At 38.1% G+C, this 23,249-nt stretch overlaps 1 protein-coding gene across 1 annotated transcript in view; it reads right to left on the reverse strand.

Moving 5' to 3' along the window:
- The window catches only part of Dpy19l2 (dpy-19 like 2), a 129,285-nt gene that overhangs the window by 52,109 nt on the left and 53,927 nt on the right, over window positions 1-23,249 (reverse strand). The window contains exons 10-13 of the mRNA XM_027411697.2: window positions 17,717-17,794; window positions 16,675-16,761; window positions 15,622-15,681; window positions 12,541-12,621 (exon numbers count right to left, since the gene is read on the reverse strand). Of these exons, the coding sequence (XP_027267498.1) occupies window positions 12,541-12,621; window positions 15,622-15,681; window positions 16,675-16,761; window positions 17,717-17,794 (306 nt within the window). The remainder of the gene's footprint in view (window positions 1-12,540; window positions 12,622-15,621; window positions 15,682-16,674; window positions 16,762-17,716; window positions 17,795-23,249) is intronic.

Consider the following 23,249-nt stretch of genomic DNA (forward strand, 5'->3'; position numbering starts at 1 on the left):
AAGTACAAGAAGCTTACAGAACACCAAATATAATTCACCACAAAAAGTCCCCTCACCATATAATAATCAAAATCCCAAACATACAGAATTAAGAAAGAATATTAAGAGCAGCAAAGGAAAACGTTCAAGTAACATAAAGGCAAACCTATCAGAATTGCACCTGATTTTCCATGGAAACTCTGAAAACCAAAAGGTCCTGGATAGATATTCTACCTACACTAAGAGACCATGGATGCCAGCCTAGACTACTATACCCAGCAAAGCTTTCAATCAATATAGATGGAGAAAACAAGATATTCCACGACAAAACCAGATTCAAATAATACATATCCACCAATCCACCCCTACAGGAAGTACTGGAAGGAAACTGCAACCCAAGGAAGTTAACTATAACAAGAAAACTATAGGCAACAGATAACCCCAACATACCCAAACATATGTGACACTTTGAAAGCACTGCTAAGAGGAAAGTTCATAGCACTAAGTGCCCACATGAAGAAACTGGAGAATAGTCACACAAGAGAATTAACAGCACAACTGATAACTATAGAACACAAAGAAGCTAATGCAATCCAGAGGAGTAGACTACAGGAAATAATCAAATTGAAGGCTGAAATCAATGAAGTGGAAACTAGGAGAACAATACAAAGAATCAATATAACCAAGAGTTGGTCTTCAAGAAAATCAACAAGATAGACAAACCTTTATCTCAACTTACCAAATGGCAGAGAGTGAATATGCAAATTAATAAAATCAGGAATGAAAAGGGGAGCATAACAACAGACACAGAAGAAATCCAGAGAATCATCAGTTCATACTTCAAACACCTGAATTTTTCAAAATTTGAAAATCTAAAGGAAATGGACAATTTTCTGGACAGATTTCACTTACCAAAATTAAATCAAGAACAGATAAGGCCTTTCCGTCGACTCATCGCAGACCAGGTGAGCCACCCCCTGCTTTTACCCAATTCTTATCCTAAGCGCCATTCACTCAGATCCCTCCAGGCTTGTCCCTGCTTGAAACAGACACGCCCAGGCAGGGAGGAGCTCCCTGAATCTGGCTTGGTACAGGCCATTCTTCCTTCCCTTTCCATCGACTCATCGCAGACCAGGTGAGCCGCCCCCTGCTTTTAGCCAATTCTTGTCCTAATCGCCATTCACCCAGATCCCTCCAGGCTTGTCCCTGCTTGAAACAGACACGCCCAGGCAGGGAGGAGCTCCCTGAATCTGGCTTGGTACAGGCCACTCTTCCTTCCCTTTCCATCAACTCATCGCAGACCAGGTGAGCCACCCCCTGCTTTTACCCAATTCTTGTCCTAAGCGCTATTCACCCAGATCCCTCCAGGCTTGTCCCTGCTTGAAACAGACACACCCAGGCAGGGAGGAGCTCCCTGAATCTGGGTACAGGTCACTCTTCATTCCATTCCCGGTGACCGATCCGTAAGGAGGCCTAACTCCTTCAGAGTGAGGAGGCTACGAGGAAAGGCAAGACCATCCAGAGCTTCGGATATTGAATTCCTGGCCCACACGCACTACAGAGTAACAAGAGGAGATAGAGAGATCCTACCTGCACTCACTGGAAAAAGATATGGGAAGAAGACAGAATAAGAACTCGCTCAACAACAGAAAGACCAATATGACACCACCAGAAACTAGGGACTCCACTCCAGCAAGATCTGAAAAGCCCAACACAGAGCATGAAGATGGGATGGACCTCAAAAATTATCTCAGTAAGATGACAGAGACCTTTAAAGAGGAAACAAGAAAATCCCTTAAAGAAATAGAATAAAAAGCAAACAAAAAAATTACATGAAATGGAGGAAATGGCAAACCAAAAAATTCAAGAAATAAACAAATCTCTTAAAGAATCTAAAGAAACCCAAGAAAAAAACATCCAAACAGATGAAGGAAGTTCTTGAAACAGTTCAAAGCATGAAAGCTGAAATAGACACAATAAAAGAAAACACAGAATGAGACCATGCTGGAAATGGAAAGGCTGCATAAATGACCAGGAACTAAAAATGTGAGTATAACCAATAGAATTCAAGAGATGGAAGAGAGAATCTCAGCTATTGAAGACTCGCTAGAGGACATACATTCATCAACCAAAGAAAACCTCAAGTCCAACAAATCCCTAACACAAAATATCCAGGAAATATGGGAAACTGTAAAAAGACAAAACCTAAGAATAATAGGTGTAGAAGAAGGTGAAGAAACACTGCTCAGAGGTACAGAAAACATATTCAACAAAATCATGGAAGAAAACTTCCCCAACCTACAGAAGGATATGCCTATGAAAGTACAAGAAGCTTACAGGACACCAAACAGACTGGACCACAAAAAGAAGTCCCCCACCCCACATAATAATCAAAACACCAAATCAACAGAACAAAGAGAAAATATTAAGAGCAGCAAAAGAAAAAGACCAAGTAACATATAAAGGCAAACCAATCAGAATCACACCTGACTTCTCAATGGAAACTCTGAAAGCCAGAAAGTCTTGAATAGATATTCTATAAGCACTAAGGGAACGTGGATGTCAACCCAGACTACTGTACCCAACAAAATTCTCAATCACTATAGATGGAGAAAAAAAGATATTCCATGACAAAAACAGATTTAAACAATACATATCCACAAATCCAGCACTACAGAAGGTTCTGGAAGGAAAACTCCAACCCAACGAACATAACTTCACTCACAAAAACACAGGCAATAGATAATTTAATTTTACCAAACACAAAAAGAAACAGGAGGGCGAATTCCACACACAATGACACCACCAACAATAAATCCAAAACAAACAAGAACCAATGAACAATGGACATTAATATCCCTAAATGCCAATGGTCTTAACTTACCCATAAAAAGATATAGGCTAACAGAATGGATACGAAGACAGAATCCATCCTTCTGCTGTTTACAAGAACTTCAAAGACAGGCGATACCTCAGAGTAAAAGGATGGGAAAAGATTTTCCAATCAAATGGGCTCAAGAAACAAACTGGTGTAGCAATCCTAGTATCTAACAAATTAGACTTTAAACTAAAATCAATCAAAAGAGATGAAGAAGGGCATTTCATACTCATCCCAGGAAAAGTCCATCAAGATGAAGTCTCCATCCTGAACATCTATGCTCCAAATACGAAGGCACCCACATTTGTAAAAGAAACATTACTAAAGCTCAAACCACACATAAAACCACACACACACTTATATTAGGAGACTTCAACACCCCCACTTACACCACTAGACAGGACCACCAGACAAAAACTTAACAAAGAAACAAAGGCTCTGAAAGAAGTTATGACCCAACTGGGTTTAACAGATATCCATAGAACATTCCATCCAAACACCAAAGAATATACCTTCTTCTCAGCGCCACATGGAACATTCTCAAATATTAACCATATAGTTGGCAGCAAAGCAAACCTCCACAGTTACAAGAGAATTGAAATAACCCCCTGTATCTTATCAGACCACCATGCATTAAAGCTAGAATTCAACAGCAATATGAATTGCAGAAAACCTACATATTCGTGGAAAATGAATAACACCCAATTGCACCATTCCTGGGTTGAGGAAGAAATAAAAAAAGAAATTAAAGACTTCCTAGAATTTAATGAGAATGTAGACACAACATACCCAAACTTATGGGACACTCTGAAAGCAGTGCTAAGAGGGAAGTTCATAGCACTAAGTGCCCACATGAAGAAACTGGAGGAAAGTCACATTAGAGAATTGACAGAACAACTGAAAGCTTTAGAGCAAAAAGAAGCAAACACACCAAGGAGGAGTAGACGCCAGGAAATAATCAACCTGAGAGCCGAAATCAACAAAGTAGAAACTAGGAAAACAGTACAAAGAATCAATGAAACAAAGAGTTGGTTCTTTGAGAAGATCAATAAGATAGACAAACCTCTAGCCAAACTAACCAAAAGGCAGAGAGAGAGCATGCTAATTAACAAAATCAGAAATGAAAAGGGGGATATAACAACGGACACTGAGGAAATCCAGAGAATCTTCAGGTCATACTTTGAAAACCTGTACTCCACAAAATTGGAAAATCTAAAGGAAATGGACAGCTTTCTGGATAAATATCACTTACCAAAATTAAATCAAGATCAGATAAACAGTTTAAATCGACCTATAACCCCTAATGAAATAGAAGCAGTCATCAAAAGCCTCCCAACCAAAAAAAAGCCCAGGGCCAGATGGCTTCATTGCAGAATTCTACCAGAAATTCAAACAAGAGCTAATTCCCGTACTCCTCAAACTGTTCCGCACAATAGAAGCAGATGGGATATTGCCAAACTCTTTCTACGAGGCTCCAATCACTTTGACACCCAAGCCACACAAAGATAAGACTAAGAAAGAGAACTACAGACGGATATCCCTCATGAACATTGATGCTAAAATACTCAATAAATTATTGGGGAACCGAATCCAAGAACATATCAGAAAAATCATCCACCATGATCAAGTAGGCTTCATCCCAGGGATGCAAGGATGGTTCAACATACGAAATTCATCAATGTAATCCACCATATAAACAAACGGAAAAAGAAAAACCGTATGATCATCTCACTAGATGCTGAAAAAGCCTTTGACAAAATCCAACATCCCTTCATGATAAAGATCTTGGAAAGAACAGGAATAACAGGAACATATCTAAACATGATAAACACAATATACACCAAACCAATAGCCAACATCAAACTAAATGAAGAGAAACTCAAAGCTTTTCCTCTAAAATCAGGAACAAGACAAAGCTGTCCACTCTTTCCATATCTCTTCAATATTGTACTTGAAGTTCTGGCTATAGCAATAAGACAAGAAAAGGGGATCAAAGGGATACAAATTTGAAAGGAAGAATTCAAACTTTCACTATTGGCAGACAACATGATAGTCTACATTAGTGACCCGAAAAACTCTATCAGGGAACTCCTACGGCTGATAAACACCTTCAGCAAAGTAGCAGGATACAAAATTAACTCAAAAAAATCAGAAGCCCTATTATATACAGATGATAAATCCAATGAGAAAGAAATCAGGGAAACATCACCTTTCACAATATCCACAAGCAACATAAAATATCTTGGGGTAACACTAACCAAAAAAGTGAAAGACCTGTACAATAAGAACTTTGAGACTTTAAAGAAAGAAATTAAAGAAGATACCAGAAAATGGAAAGATCTCCCATGCTCTTGGATAGGTAGAATTAACATAGTAAAAATGGCAATCCTGCCGAAAGCAATCTACAGATTCAATGCAATCCCCATCAAAATCCCAACAGAGTTTTTCACAGACATTGAAAGAACAAAACGCAACTTTATATGGAAAAATAAAAAAAAACAGGATAACCAAAACAACTCTTTACAATAAAGGATCTTTTGGATGCATCACCATCCCCAACTTCAAGCTCTACTATAGAGCCATATTTCTGACAACAGCTTTGTATTGGCACAAAAATAGACAGATAGACCAATGGAATCGAATTGAAAACCCTAATATTAACCCACACACCTACGAATACCTTATTTTTGACAAAGGTGCTAAATCTATACAATGAAAAAAAGATAGCATCTTTAACAAATGGTGCTGGTACAATTGGATTCGGACATGCAGAAAATTGCAGATAGATCCATACCTGTCACCATGCACAAAACTTAAGTGCAAATGGATCAAAGATCTCAGCATAAATCCAGCGACACTGAATCTTCAAGAAGAGAAAGTGGGAAATACCCTTGAACAAATTGGCACAGGAGACCGCTTCCTGAACATTACACCAGTAGCACAGACATTGAGATCTTCAATTAATATATGGGACCTCCTGAAATTGAGAAGCTTCTGCAAGGCAAAGGAAACAGTCAGTAGGAAAAACGACCACCCACAGAATGGGAAATGATCTTCATCGATCCCACATCTGACAGAGGACTGATTTCCAAAATATATAAGGAGCTCAAGAAGCTAGCCACCAAAACACCAAACAATGAAATTAAAATGTGGGGTAGAGAACTAAATAGAAAATTCTCAACAGAGGAATCTGAAATGTCGGAAAGACACTTAAGAAAGTGCTCAAAATCCTTGGCCATAAGAGAAATGCAACTCAAAACAACTCTGAGATACCCCCTCACACCTGTCAGAATGGCTAAAATCAAAAATACCAATGACAATCTATGCTGGAGAGGATGTGGAAAAAAAGGAACACTCCTCCATTGCTGGTGGGAGTGTGAACTTGTAAGACCACTCTGGAAACCAGTATGGTGGTTGCTCAGAAAAATGGGAATCAGTCTACCTCAAGATCCAGCCATTCTTCTCTTGGGTATATACCCAAATTGTGCATGTCCATACAACAAGGACATATGTTCAACCATGTTCATAGCAGCATTGTTTGTAATAGCCAGAACCTGGAAGCAACCTAGATGCCCCTCAACTGAAGAATGGATTGAGAAAATGTGGTACATTTATACAATGGAGTACTACTCAGCAGAAAAAAGCAATGGAATCTTGAAATTTGCAGGCAAATGGATGGAACTAGAAGAAACCATCCTGAGTGAGGTAACCCAGTCACAAAAAGACAAACATGGTATGTACTCACTCATATATGAATTTTAAACATAGAGCAAAGGATTACCAGCCCATAATCCTCTTCACCAAAGAAACTAGGAAACATGAAGGACTCTAAGGGATAAATGGTCCCCAGGAATGGGAAGTGGCATGAACACCTGACCTATTGGGAGCATGAGGGTAGGGAAGAGGGAGCTGCTACAATAATAGCAAGAGAAGAGGAGTAGAGGAGAGGAAATGGAGGAGCAGAAATATTGAGTTGGGGGAAAAATAGAGAAGAGAGAGCAGGATGATAGATACCATATCAGAGGGAGCCACTGTAGGTCCGAGAAGAGATCTGGAACCAGGGAGATCTCCAGAGACCTACAAGGATGACAAGATCTGACAATCCAGGCAATGGTGGAGAGGGTAACCTTAAAGCCCTTCCCCTAAAATGAGATTGATGACTTCTCTTTATGCTATCCTAGAGCCCTCATCCAGTGGCTGATGGAAGCAGAGACAGACATCCACAGATATACACTGAGCTGAGATTGGGAATTTTGTTGAAGAGAGGGAGGAACGAAGAGTGAAGGGGTCTCTACCAGGTTGGAGAAACCCACAGGAACAGTTGGCATGAACAATGGAGAGCACATTGATCCCAGATGCTTCTGGGAGGCCAGTGCAAGACTGATTCAGACCCCTGAACTAGGATGTCAATAAGGAGACCTCTGTACTCCAGGGAGCCTCTGGTGGTGGATTAGTGTTTTTCCCTGGTGCAAGAAGGGACTTTGATAGCCCATCCCTCGTGAAGGGTTACACTCTGGCCCTGGACACAGGGGGTAGGACCTAGGACCAGCACAGGAAGATTTGATGGACTTTGCAGAGCCCCCGTTGAGGGCCCTACCCTGCCTGGGGTGTGGTGGGTGGATTGGGTGGGGGGTAGTTTGGGGTGGGGCAAGAGGGATGGGGGTGAGGGGAGGGAGAGGGAGAAGGGACTTACATGTGAAACAAGCTTGTTCCTTAACTAGAACTAATAAATTGTTTTAAAAAGTCAAAAAAAAAAAATGATCTAGGAAGACCCTCTGAAAATCCTAACTACAAATATAAAGAAATAAACCTAGAAAAACTACAAGACACATGATATATATTTTACCTGCTCAAACATAAAACAAAAAAATCACTTTTAACTGACTTGTGTACAATTCAGTCTATATTTGTATTAATGCAGATATGTATGCTGCCTTTAAAAGTTTATGTATTTTTCAGAAAAAAGGGAACTAGACATCAATAAAAACAGATGGCCCCATTGATCTAGCATCCAGAACATTTTCAAGGCTGCTGACTGACATGATCCAGACTCACAAAGTACTCCAACCAAGACTTAACCATTTTCCTGAATTTTCTCCGGGTCCCCCAAAGATTCCAATGACCCTCAAACAACAGGAAGTAGTCTAGAGAATAACACCCACATTTCTGAAAGGTGAATTATGGATGTCTGTTATAATTTAAGAGAGGTTGGTTACCAGTTGTTATTGATAATGGTCAGGAAAAAATTAAAAGAGATGAGATTCAGGGATATTGGTCTGAAAAGAAAAGGGGAGGGATATAGAAATTATAGATAAAATGGTAGAATATTGAATCTGCTTTTTAACAAAAAAAACAACTACTAGTCTTAAATATTGTATATTGGTATGTGTTTTGGTTTATTGATACAAATTTAAAATTATTTTTGCTATACTACATGTATGTTTCTACTCTTGTTTGGAGTATTGCACTTACTTCCTCATTAAAAATGTACAATTAAGAAATACAGATTAATAATCCTCTTTAATAGTCAAACTTATAGTCATGTTAGGTATATTTTCAAGGTCACACACAGATTTATTTATATAGATATATGGTCTTCAAACACTTGAAAGACCTACAGAATGTGGCATTTAAAATGTTTTAATAACATAAGGCTTTTCTTGATAGTGAGATATGTCGGCTACTGGCAACACCATTTACTTCAAAAGAAGATGATGGGCATCAAAGAACCACCATACGGAGTTTGATGTGTTTATGGCAAAAGATAGCAATTTGGGCAAAGAAACTGCTCTTGCCTCAATAGCTGACAGCATAATGTCCAAACTGGACCGGAAGGATGCAAAAGAAGGCGACTGCCAAACTTTGTCAATACAAAAGTAAGACATTACTTCCAAATTCCCTGTTTCTCAGAAAAGTCTGTCAGTTATACTAGGCCTGTAGGCCAAATATGGATACGCCCAAGTTACAGAAGTACTTAGTGTGACTGTCCAGGCAGCCAGATGTCCCTGTCATTATGTAACATTTCAGTCTTCTGGGGTCTTTGTTGGAGTTAAAGACTAAATAATTAGACTTTAAGTATTTTTAGTTATGATAAAAGGCAAATTAAAGATGGGAGTTGGTGGCACACGCCTTTAATCCCAGAACTAGGGAGGCAGAGGCAGGTGGATCTCTGTGAGTTCGAGGCCAGCCTGGTCTCCAGAGCAAGTGCCAGGATAGACTCCAAAGCTACACAGAAAAACCCTGTCTCGAAAAACCAAAAAAAAATTTTAAAAAAGGCAAATTAAATATGAAACTTTAGACTCACAAAGATAGATAATATATATTCTCTAATTTTCTCAAGTAGAAATGGACTAGGTATTGTAGCTGTAATTCTTTTTTTCCATTATTTTATTTAAATTAGAAACAATATTGTTTTACATGTCAATCCCAGTTCCCTCTCTCTCCCCTTCTCCCCTACCCCCACTAACACCCTGCCTATCCCATACTCTTTCTGCTCCCCAGGAAGGGTGAGGCCTGCCATGGGCTGGGAGTCTTCAGAGTCTATCAAATCCTTTGGGATAGAGCCTAGTCCCTCACCTTCGTGTCTAGGCTCAGGGAGTATCCATGTATGTGAAATGGGCTCACAAAGCCCATTCCTGTGCTAGGGATAAGTACTCAACTACTACAGGAGGTCCTGTAGATTTCCAAGACCTCACTGACACCCACATTCATGGGGTCTGGATCAGTCCCATCCTGGTTTCCCAGCTATCAGTCTGGGGACCAAGAGCTCCCCCTTGTTCAGGTCAGCTGCTTCTGTGGGTTTCACCAGCCTGGTCTGGACCCCTTTGCTCATCACTCCGCCTTCTCTGCAACTGGATTCCAGTTCAGTTTAGTGTTTAGCTATGGGTGTCTGCTTCTACTTCCATCAGCTGCTGGATGAAGGCTATAGGATGGCATATAAGTCAGTCATCAATCTCATTATCAGGGGAGGGCATTTAAGGTAGCCTCTCCTCTGTTGCTTAGATTGTTAGTTGCTGTCATCCTTGTAGATCTCCAGACATTTACCTAGAGCCTGATTTCTCTTTAAACCTAAAATGCCTCCCTCTATTATGGTATCTCTTATCTTGCTCTCCTCTATTCTTCCCCTGACTCAACCTTCTTGCTCCCTCATGTTCTCCTCACCCCTCCTCTTTCCCCCTTCTCATTCTCCTAGCTCCCTCCCCCTTTTTCCCGGGCTCCCAATTTGCTCAGGAGATCTTGCCCCTTTCCCCTTCTCCCAGGGACCTTGTATGTCTCTCTTAGAGTCCTCCTTGTTTCCTATGTAGCTGTAGTTCTTATTTGTTTTGTTGTTGTTGTTGTTGTTGTATACAATTTATATGTTAAAATTAAAACCTTCCTTTTTAATTAGACAAAAAGGGGGAGATGCTGTGGCATAATCCTTTTGTACACTGTGAATATTTGTCACATGGATTAGTTAATAAATATCTGCTGGCCAGTGGCTAAACAGGAAGTACAGGCAGGACAGCCAGACACAGAGAACTCTGGGAAGAAGTAAGGTAGAGCCAGGGGAGAGGCCAGCAAACACAGAGGAAGCAGGATATGTATGAAATGAGAGAACAAGGAATGAATTATGTGCTAGAACTTAGATAAGAACTATGAGTTAATTTAAGTTGTAACAAATAGTAACAAGTCTGAGATTGTTATAGGCTGAGGATTTGGAATTGTATAAGTCATGGCGTGTTTATTTGGGAGCTATTAGCAGGACAGAAACTTTTGCTTACATTGTATCCCTTAGAAATTTGACCAAGCTCCAGTGGAAGACCATACATCCAAGACTAAGTAGACAGGATAAACTAGTCTGAAGGGTGCAAAAATAAAGGACACAAAGTTGTGTGGTTAGGGATGGGGAATGGATCTGGAAAGAGTGAGGAGGTAAAACTTGAAATTCTCAAAAACTAATACAAAAATACAGAGATAAGAAGTGGAAAGAAGTCAGGAAACAAATCAGCAGTGAAGCCAGTGTTTGCCTGGAATAAGCTAGTTCACCACATTTTATAATCATGTAATTTGTGGAGGAAACACTTTCAGTTCACTTTTCACTATACACGACAAACCATAAACATTTCTAGCTCTCACAGTTTTCACAAAGCCTCATGTACTGACTGCATTTGGTACTTAATATTTTCAGACATCCATTCATCCATTTAACATGAGAAGCTTTCTCATAGGAATCACAGCTGCACACACTATTTTGACTTATTAGGTGGTACCATAAACCAAACCCAGTCTGGAACCCTTGCTTTCTGCCACTCAAGAAACAATTATTTTTCCACTGTGAGATATATGGCATAGAGAACCTTAACTCAAATTCTCTGAGAGGCACAGAAACGATTTTAACAACTCTGATGAGTACCATTGTTTACCTAACTCAAAGAGTCCTCTTATTGACCAGTACTGAAGTTTTTTTCAGAGTTACCATTTTTTATTTTAAAATTGTCCAGGCAATTAATAACAGTTTGATAAAAATACTAAAATTTCACATCTAGTGAATGTCACTTAGAGAAAGTCATTTGGGACTACCATCACACCATTAATTATGAATTAAAATCAAATAAATTATCATAAAATTATTGGGATGTGTTTTCACTACATTCTATAGTAATGTGTATATTTCTTTTTAGATTCACAGAGGTCTAGTGAGAATGTAAAAAAGAGTGAGAAATAAAATTACCAACCAACCAAGTGGATGACTAATGTGGAAAGTCTAAATAAAGCTAAATAAAAAAAAATACGCCTTACTAAATAAAAAGTTAAGGATAATAAAGAAAACTGGTGCCACACATCACAGAAGACAGACATAACAAACATACCTGAGAATCCATGTTTACCATATCAGTAAGTATAAAATAGGGTTTACATGTAAAAATTCTTTTATGTGGGTGTAAACCATTTCATTGGCCATTCCTACCACCTGGCCTTTTACAGAAGCAGCACTATATAATTAGTAGCCAAAGGTAATGTGGTTCTGTACTTGATGGTTCTCTATTGATATGGTAAACATGGATTCTCAGGTTTGTTTGTTATTTCTGTCTTTCTTGTTTATATATGCTTATTTCTTAATAGCAAGTTCTAAAAATCAAATATGTATCCATGCATTAGTTTTCTTCCCTTAAACTAGTTAGCAAGTTGGGAGTTAGGCCTTGAAAAGGAACTTTCATTAAAATATTTGCTTTAAGCAAATAAATACCAAATTAGAGATAAGAAATTCACATATATTCTCTAGAAGATAAAAAGACAAATAGCTGTTAGAATGTTTTTGCACAGTAAGAATAATCTTAAATACCAACACACAATTTTATTAAAATTAAATTAGAAAAACTATTTTGAAAAAATTTCAAATTCTTTATTTCAAAGATAAGAAGACAGTCACCATACATTACCATCACCAACAAGGGAAAAATTATAATTAAGCAATATTTATCTTTAGCTGAAATATTACAAGTGACTACTATGGAAATTCTTAGTTTTGTGTCTAGGAGACTGAACCAGAATCCACTGACACATTTTCCCTGTGCATTTATAATCACCCTGCAGATAATGTGCTTGGGACCCGGACAAATGAAGAGACACAAATAGACTGCTTCAAACCCTCACCCAGTGGTGTATCTTTAGAGATTTTAGTGTTTTAAGGAGAAAGTACTTACATGGTCTGAAACTCCACAGATTTTAGATGTCAGGAATTTTAAAATAATTGTTCCACTCCACCAAGCACAGCCTTGGATTAGCTAGAAAATAAATAGAATTTGACTTTTAAAAATAACAAATGACTCAGTTAAAATATTCAATGATACCCACAAATAGCAGAACAAACCCAAATCATGTGAGATGCATTACTGTGCTATGTAGAGTGAACAGAAAAAAAAAGAAAAGCTGATTTACAGTTCTATGTATTGGTGAGGAATTAAATTTGATGACACTGTCACACTGTTATAAAGGATCCAAAAATACCAGGGCACTACATATCCTAAATATAAATACAATTGTCAAGAACAAAAAAATTTTTAAAAAGTCCTTTTAATCTCTTAGAAGACAGAGTCAGTCTTATTCCTAATCATTATTCTCAGCTAAAGCCAATGCTCAGAAAAGTGATTGAAGGGGCAGGATGAGAAACATGGTAAAATCCCAAGGTTGGAGAGGAAGGTAGTTAAATTGTGTCTTCTTGACCTCAGAGGGACAGGACTACTTCATTCAAGAATTCACATAACTGGGGATGCCTGCTTGTGACCTGAACAAATTAAGCAAGTTTACATTTTAATATGATTGGGAAGTCAGTTCACAAAACCCATCCCTAGCTGATATATCTATATCGATAGATAGATAGATAGATAGATAGATAGATAGATAGATAGATAGATAATAGATAGATAGATAGATAGATAGATAGATAGGTGATAGTTAGATATCAGATCTCTGAGGTACTGTCACATTTCCAGTCTGTTTTTAAATTGCTTCTCTTGCTCCATCTTCAATGATGCTTTTACTCACGATAATTCATCATGAGCTTATCCACCAGATGTTAAATTTACAGTTACTGTGTTTTTCAATTATATAATTCCAAAGTTCTTTTTCCTAAAAGCTTCTATTTCCTGAGATGTTATAATCTCTTTGCTTCTAACAAATATAAATATGTTCACTGAAGCATTTTTATGATGGCTATTTTAAAATCTTCATCAAATAATCTCAGTGCCCATTGTTTGATCTCCCTCCCCCCTCTCCCTCCATTCTTCACAGCCTGCAGTAATCACTATAACTCATTTCAGTCAATGTTTGTAAAACATACACCCATGGAAAGAGCACGCAGAATCTTCTCTGTGCCTGACTTATTTCATTATGTGTAATGCCCTCCAGCTTAGTGCATTTTCTATATATCATGGGATATATTTATAGGTGATAAATTACACAATGCCTAGGCATACTTCCTTCCCCTTTTCTATTCAGCCACCAATAAGCACCCACATTGATTCCATGTCTTAGTCATGGAAACAGTGCACCATAAACATAGAGTGTCAGGTGTCCCTCTGATATACTGGCACCATTGTCTTTGGCTGTAAATACAGAGTGGCAATCTAGCCAGAGTAAATTCTAGTGGTCCACAACACCAAGGCACCACTATAGTTCATGGTAACCTCTGTGTATTTTATGAAAACTAGAAGAGAGGTGTGCAAAGGCTTTAAACACAAAGTGATGATGAAGAGGTGGGAGTCATCCTGATGGTCCTAGCATAGTATACAGGAACCGAAATACCAAATTTTATTCCATAAATATGTGAGATTATTACAAGGTAATACATTTTATTAAATTAAGGAGTTGGAAAAGTTAAGTATTCTAATCACTGTAAACATGTTTCCAATGGTCACATTGTATCATATAAACTCACACAATTAATAATTAGTAAAAAGAAATACAAACTCCAAAAGATACTACCACCCTATTCAATTCAATACTGATATTTCCTGATATACTTTTCTAATTCAAGTCTCTTTCTTGCTATGATTGGTGGTAGCTATCGCACCTGGTGCATTATGAATCATGTAATAGAGATTGTGAAACCTATTTTAACACCCCATATTAACCTATAATAATACTCAATTTCAACCTATATAATCCCTGACCTTTTTATATACTCTTTATAACAGCAATTCAGTTTTCAAAATATTTTCAGAGCTATTTTTGTCAGTTTAGTTCACTTGGTGTCTCTTGTGGTTTCATCTCACTCCCCACTCATGCTGTCCTTTGGGAGAGAGTGCCCCTCACCAGTCCTCTTGACATTAAGGGGGGTGGCAGATACCAGATGTAAGCAGTAGAGAGCTCATTCTTTACAGGTATTTTGGTTTGAGCCTTAAATGTTCCCGAAAGCTCATGTGCTGAAGACAGAGAGTTCTCGATGCAGCAGGGTTCACAAATAAAGCCTCTGGGAGGTGACTAGATCATAAGGGCTCTGATCTCACCAATATTAATCCATTCATCAATTCCTAGACTAACAGTTTGAGGGTGGAACTTTGTCATGAAAGGTCCCCAGCTCTTTCTATCCCTCTCTCTTTACTTCCTGGCTGCCATAAGGTGAGCAACTTTGAGTAACCACATGCTTGCTGCCACAGTGCTCTATGTCACTGTTGCCCAGAAACAACAGGGCCAAGTGGCCACAGAGTAGTCCCTTTGACACATGGGACAAATACACCTTTTCTCCTTCAGGGTGATTTTCTTGGTTATTTTTGTCACAATTATGGAAATATGACTAACACAGCTGTCTTCATGTCACCTGCTTTGATGGCCTCCATGGCAGTCCATTGAGGCTAGAAAAGGATAGTGGATGCCAAATCCTCAGGGTGGAGCATGTCCCTGGCTTAAATTTCTCTCCACACCTCTGTCTCCTAGTTATTGAGAGGATTCCCGCTCAATCTCTGCCAGTGGAAAATGCTAAAAGAATAAATCTGTACGTGCAATTTAGTAGCATCATCTTAATGCCCACAGACATGGTTCTACTTACTGTTCACATGTCAAAATGGCACTTTTCAGAAATTAAGACTGTTACATACTAAGTGTCATGCTATCAACTACTTAGTGGGCAAATCTTTCTCCATTTTTACCATGTGGTACAGGAATGCCTCAACAAGAACCTAGATACCCATTACATTGGTTTTCCTCTATTTAATGAAACCTACTTCTTCACTCATTTTAAGAAATAAGACAGATTAGAAGAAACTGTTAAAAAAGTTAACTCTTACCCAAAACTGGAGTTCAGAGGATCCCAATCTTTGAATTTTATTCTTCTTTTGCATTATTGCCTAAAAGACATGTAACCAAAAAAATGAAAGAAAGAAAATTAACATTTATGTTACACAATTAATCCCTCCCATCTCAGTTATATCTGCAATCTCTGACTTAATTATGGACTTTTCCATTTTTGGACAAGAGAAACTTCCTTGCAGCTAGAGGAAGTTGCTTTGTGTACTGAGATGTTGCCTCTTGAATCACATTTCTACCTCAGTGAGTTATATGGTTTGCTCTCTGCAAGATAACTCCTATGGAAAGAAAGTGGGGTGTAGAGAATACTGAAAAAGTCTGGCACCACATTGAGAAAGTCAACTGCACTCTGCACTCAGTCAGTTTTTATGATGTTGAACACATGACCTTGCCTCTGTCTCTGCATTATCAAGTAATTAGAAGGGACAACCTTGCACACCATCTAGACCTTGTATTTCCCTCTGTTTTTCTCATTTAAAAAATGGAGGGTTCATCTCTGTAGCCACACCCTGCTTATTCGAATACTTCTCAGGCACAGACTCTTACAGGCAAGGTTGGCCATTACTAATTTTCTACTATGGTTTGGGCGGATGAGGTGATATACTAGCTGACATTTGGGCAGCATACCCAGACTAGGAGATACGAGGGGTCGGGTGTTAATAATCTTTGAAGATTGGCCTATGCTGGTTTGAGGGCCCCTTGAAAACAAACCATCATATTTTATTTCTTATATTTACAATGATGGTTCAATAAGAACCATTTTATTAATTTTAGTCACACTTTTGATATGCATAAGCCAGAATTGAGAATATTCTCTGTTCCCTCTCACTTTAATATAATGAGACACTAGAAATAGTAAACCAAAAATGGTCTTTCCCAGACTCAGTGCACTAGCTGAATCTTTGGGGATCGCCCTTGAGTTTTAATGTCTTTGCTTCCAACATCCTTTTTGTTTCATAACAACACAACTACTCACATCCTCCCTTTCCCTCAAATCCTATGCAACTTTCTGCATAAAACTTTCTGGAACTTACCCATGTCACTAGCAAACATGAGGAATAATAAGAACTTAAATACATTGGATTCCCAAACATCAAAATGAAACAAAGGACAACAGAACCCTGAGAAATGGAAAAAAAATGATGCACAGTCATTACATGTAGTCATAATTTGGAGGCAAGTTAGATAATTATATCTTTAGCATTTTTATTAGTATATATTGACTATACAAGATATATTTCATTATGACATATTCACATAAGTAGGCTATAAAATTTGATCATACCATAAAAGTCATTGATTATAGTATTGATGGGTTTGTCTAAATAATGGTAGGATTTCAAGCTACTGTTATGATTTAAGTATTAAAATGCAATATCATAAATTACTTACAGCAGAATTTAAATTCTTTTCCATGTGCTATTATGGTTTCTATAGTTTGAATAATGGAGTGACATAATAAACAATGATAAATATGTTTTCACTAATGTTTCATTGCATTATTTTATGATTTTATTATCATTTTATGTTTTATAGGAAGATGCACTTGTGAACTATGATAAAAATTGCAACAGTATAAAATTTCAGTTGCAAAATTTCACATTTGCGCAGTGTTAAAAGTAGCAGTTGTAAAATGTATTTTAAAATTAATGACAATATTAAAATGTATAAATAAAGACTAAAGAGGACCAAGGTTCAGTTCCTAGTACCCACATGGCAGCTCATAACCAACTGTAACTACAGTTCCAGGAGATCTGATGCCCTCTTCTTTGCTCTCTAGGCACTGCACACATTCAATGCATATACACGCATGCACAAACATCCATACATGTAAAATAAGAATAAACACATCTTTAGAACATAAAAGCTTTAGAGAGGACAGTCCATCTTTAGTATGGTTGCCAGAAAAAACACAGCACAAAACAGAGCCTAGCATGTGCATTCCCAGCTTTCCCTTCAGATATTGTCAATGTCATGCACCTGAAATACTAACAGAAGTACCCCATAAAACAAAATTAGCTATGCTTTACAAACTGAGATATGTCAATCTTAGACTTATAAATATTAAAATGTTACCATGTTGATATAAATGATCTTCTGAAATTTGCTTGGCTCAATGTATCCCACAACATACATGGGAAATAATGAAGCTATCTGAAATGAAAATATAAAAACCCAAAAGTGAAAAACATGTAGAAAATACACAGTTCATTATTCATAGAAGAAGCAAATACAAGGGAACAGTTGTATTTCTGATTGTAGGAGCAAAATAACTTGAGCCAACTTTCCAGACTAGAAACATAATAGCTGGGAAAGACATACAAAATTATAGGCATATTAGTACATAATATTCATGGATTTTTATTATCATTACTATTGTTATTAGCAAGCCAATTAAGAACTAAGAAGATAAGTTCCGTGAAATAAGGGGAATCTCTACCTCTGACAATTTGGGTAATTTCAGTTATTGCAGTTCCATTAATGACTGAAGCATGCTGGTTGTGTGATGGGTGAAAAATAACAGGCTAAGCAGGCAGACTGTGAGGAGGGCACACCAAAAAGGAGATGCATCCTACATTTCTAAGCTTTGATTTCAGGCCTGAAAGGTCTAATTCTAGAAGTGAGCCACAAAGAAGGAAGCTATCAGAGAGAACAAAACCCACATTTGGATCATCTCATTCAGTGACAGTAACTCAAGATTGCTAGTGTTTTTGCCTGTTGGGAACACACTCATTTTTCTCTGAAAATGATCATCAACTTAGCCTATGCTAATCCTAAATCACATATAAAACCAACCAGGCATGGGAATAGAAAAGGTCTTATCACAAAGACTCCTGACATAGATCTATAAAAAATCTCCTACACCACAGATCATCAGCAAATGCTATATGAAAGGCCAGATGTGCTCAGGGTGTCACAATTTCCCCATTCCACTTTCTTTTCCTGCCTATTTTTTTTACAAATATCTGCATCTATTATGTATAGATATATAGATATAAATCTATTATCTATCTCTTTCTATATAGAAAAGATAGATAGATAGATAGATAGATAGATAGATAGATAGATAGATAGATAAAATATTCTTATCTTTCAGGACAATCAAAAACATACTTGACATCATCAAACAAATTGTGTTCTATACACTCTAGGACATAATAGGTAGGGATAAAAATTCAAAGAAACAATTAAAGTCATAAGAAAGAAAGCAAACTGAAATTTTGTAAGTAAATATTACAGTAATTGGTATAAGGAAGCTAACAGAGGGACTGGGAAGATAGATCAGTGGTTAAGAGAACTTGTTGTTCTTCCAGAAGTTTGGAGTTCAGTTCCCCACACCCACATCTGATGGATTACAACTCTTCATAACTATCTCCAGGGGTTCGAGTGAAATAAATAAATCTTCTTTTAAAATACCCCAACTGCTAAGTTTGAAAGCAGAATAAACAAGGAAGTAGTGTGCTAGAAAATGGGTTAGACTAAAACATCCTGAGGAAAGCACAAAATTAGAAACCCTGGAAAATGTATGGAGAAAAGTACAGCAGAGGTAGAGCACATGGCACATAACCCATTGTGTGACACTGACATTTCAAGAGGAGTGGAAGAAGTAGGGTGGAGCATACATTGAAAAGAAGTGCAACTGAGGACTTCTCAAAATTTAGAGGCAAAAACAAACAGTGGTTAATGAATACTACAAACCAGGAAAGTGAAGAAGAAGGGGACCATTGTCAGGGTAGTTGGTTGTGGAAGCAATAGAGAAGGTAATAGCAGGGTGCAAGTGATCTGACTGGAGAAGTGGGGAAGGGGGCGCTAATTGAGGAGAAGGTGGATAAATACAAAAGGAAAAAAGGGTAAAATAATAGTAAAGATGTCTGAAAAAGTCATAAGGAATCACTCGGTTAATAATCTACCAAAAATAGTATGCATAAGTTGATAATATATATCCCCTTTCCATCTGAACTGACAACATTCTCTCTAGATCCAAAGGAAAAAACCCAATACTGAGCATAAGAAGTCCTACTTTGAGGTATTGGTCAGGGTTGCTTTTCCAAGAGAGCCCCACAACATTGCAGGCTATTGCTATGGTTGCTACCAAAAGGTGGAAGGCCCCTATTGCTTAAAGACAGCATGCACTTACTTCAGACACAAGGCTCAGAAGCCCCTGAGCTGGAACTGACCTGAATGCCTCCTCCTCCTCGAGGACTATCTTTCATAGTCTCAGAAGGCCCCATATAAGCTTCCAAAGAAGGGAAGCAACCAACAGTCCTACGAAGCTATGATGCCTATGAACAACAAGAACCACCATGGCATGATAACCCTAAGGGTGCAGTAGTGACACATATACCTTAATGGTAACCAGTTGGTCTTGGTTTGGACTTAAGACCCACTTGACAAGAGGGAAATTGAGCCAGCCACTGGGAACCTAGCCAAATACTGAATGCTAGTGAAGTCACGGATCTTGAAGAACCTACAAGCCACCACTTTACTAAACCACCATAATCCCTAGCAACAATCCATAAATGTTTGTATCGACCTTGCTTCCAGATGCTTCTTTTAGACACTGGCTTCAAGGTGAGTAGCCTTCAGTAGAGATAAAAATTTGTCTCCAGAAAACAAGAGGGATTTCAATTTATCCAAGTCCTTGGGAAACTTTTGTTTCTGAAATCAGAGATGTGTTCAGATATCTTAAAGTAAATTAGTTATGAGGTTTGAAACCACACACACACACACACACACACACACACACACACACACACACACACACACACACACTGGTTTATTACATACATATATATATATATATATATATATATATATATTCATTGTCATATGCTACTTGGTTTATAAAGAGAGAATTTAAACTGTATTTTAAGCATCATGACAACAAAAGAAATATCTAACTACCTGGAGAAATCCACTCCTAGAATGTATTTTTAGGAGTATTTAACAAGATGCCAAGTAAGAGAAAGCTTGTAGAGAGGGAGGTTGGGTCTCAAGTAAGAGAAGTGTTATGACATCTTCTAGAAAGAGGACCATCAGATTGCCTGTGGGGAACACATTTGGTGGCCTTTTTCAGCATTTCATATCAAAGGCTATCAGGTTCCCATTGTTCTTGAGTAGAAGGTTCTGTGGACTTATGAACAAAGACTGTCCTTCCTTGAACCCTTAACTCCAGGTCTCAAGTTCACTGAAGAAAGAACTAGATAAAAAGCTGCAAAGAACCAGAACTTTTTGAATTGGGAATCTTTTTCAAACTTTATCAATATTTGAATACCTCTAAAATCCTAATATGGATAAAACAGCTGCTACATTGTCTCTCAAAGAGGTTTGGAAACACTCAAATTGTTCAGGTAAGAAAACCTGATTTGTGCATTTCCCCATCACCAGAACTCAGAGGCCTGCCTGAGGAGAAAGCTAGTTCTGCAGTGGGCGTGTGGTCGATGCTGAGCCTCCTTTACCTTTTGGCATCTGTCTTGGCACTGGAAGCATGCTGTGAAGCAAATGTTACTCACACAGGCAAGCCCTCTGTCCAGTTCCGTACATGCAGGAAATACCCAACACCTATGCTCTGATGACATTGTTTTGTCTTCAAGGAGGCATATCTGAGTTCTTGATGTCCATGCCCAACCAGGGGTCTTCTTTAGTTCCCTCAGAAGCATTGGGACAGGAGACACAATTTGCCAGGTGGAAATTTCAGATGATTCTCTTCTGTGGGAACTCTTATAGAGGTCAAGAAAGCACCTTCATGCCCAAGTAACAGCTCAGGAGTTAATGAGATGTGCAATTTTGTAGATGCAGAGTCCACCATGGCTCAGAAATGTCAAACACAAAAGCCTCCATAGGCAAATTGCAATTAAAAGAGTTTCATTATTTCCAGGAAGATGGCAGAGTAGAGAATACCTTTGTGAGATGATGAAAGATAGAGTCAATATAAGAAAATATAGATAAAACAGACTGTGTCCCAAATTGAGGAGAGAAATTGAGAACAAGCTTCAGAAATGCACACACACACACACACACACACACACACACACACACACACACACACACACACACACACACACACACACACGGTAAGAGGAATGGATAGGCAGAATTAATGGACTAGGGAGTTGGGGAGTACTATATGATCACATTCCCACCAAACCAAGCAAGCCTGAATCCTTGGCAGAGTCTTTCCAAGAAAGAAGAAGAGCTGGTATAGGGCTCAGAGTCAGCTACCCCATGCAAAGCCCAAAGCACTCAAACACCACACAGTTTCAGGGACACAGCCTGTACTTCTGGAAAACTATATCAGATTCTGAACAGTTTTCAAGAGTACAGAGGTATGAAACTGGGAGATTTACAATACCGATAATTCCTCTCCCCCACCATGGCTCAGAGGAGCAGGTGACATGTCAAGTTGCTTCCAGAGAAGATAAAGCTGGGCAGAAGCTGACCTCAAACTTGGGAATTCAGCAGCAAAGGAGGATAGCTAAGGGTCCCAAAGCCACTGCTCCAGAGAAAGGACTAGAAATTACAGTTGAGAATGTCCCAAAGGTAAAAAAAAAAGAGAGAGAGAGAGAGAGATAGCCATCCAAACATGTGAAGTGTTCGGAACCTCACATATTACTAGAGAACATCTCCACAACAGCAGAATTGAAAAGAAGCAACTGTTAGGGAAGAGTTTTAACTGGAATGCTATCAGTGCACAGACAAAGTACCCATACACAAAAATAAATTAAAAAATAAAAATGCGTTAATAAACCTCACAGCTAGTTGCAAGTCAAATATAATTGATAGATAATATTCTACCTATCAGATAGGATATAGACACTCTTCTTAGACTTTGTCTAAAAGTAACCACATTATAAGCCCCAAACAAGCCTTAATAAACAAAAAATAAAATAGTTCTCTGCTTGCTCTCAGACCCTAATGGTATAAAACTATTAATCAATAGAAGAATGACCTCAAAAGTACACAAATGATTGGAGATGTAACAATACACTTTTTCATCAATCTACAGACTCAATGCAATCCCCTCCAAAGTTCCAATGACATTCTTCACAGAAGTAAAAAGTTCTACAATTCATATTGAAGTACAAAATGCCACAGATAATCACAAGGCTTCTAATCAAATAAAGCACAGCCAGAAATATCACATTATCTCACCTCAAATTCTACTATAGAGCCATAGTGAAAAAGACAGCACAGTACTGGCACAGAAACAGACAAATATACCAGTGAAACACAGTAGAAGACCTCAAAAGGAACCCGCACAGCTATAGTAAAGCTTACTTTTTGTCAAAGCACACACTCAAGTATTTGGGACTCCTAAGTTGACCCTCTATTCTGCAGTCTTTGTTTGTGCCTTGCTGTGTTTGTTTCTTTACCCCCAGGAAAACCTTTTTTATTTTTTTTTAAATTAAAATATAATTTCAACATTTTTCTCTTTCCCTTTCCTCCTTCTGACTCCACTCATATATACCACCTTCTCTCTCGTGGCCTCCAGCCTCTTTTATTTAATTGTGGATATATATAATATATGTGGTGCATGTATTCCTAAATATATTAATACAACCTAGAGGAGAACCTGCTACTTCTGCATTCCCAAATCAGATTATTTCTA

The sequence above is a fragment of the Cricetulus griseus genome, chromosome 4 (genome assembly GCF_003668045.3).
Source record: "Cricetulus griseus strain 17A/GY chromosome 4, alternate assembly CriGri-PICRH-1.0, whole genome shotgun sequence".
Taxonomy (NCBI): Eukaryota; Metazoa; Chordata; class Mammalia; order Rodentia; family Cricetidae; genus Cricetulus; species Cricetulus griseus.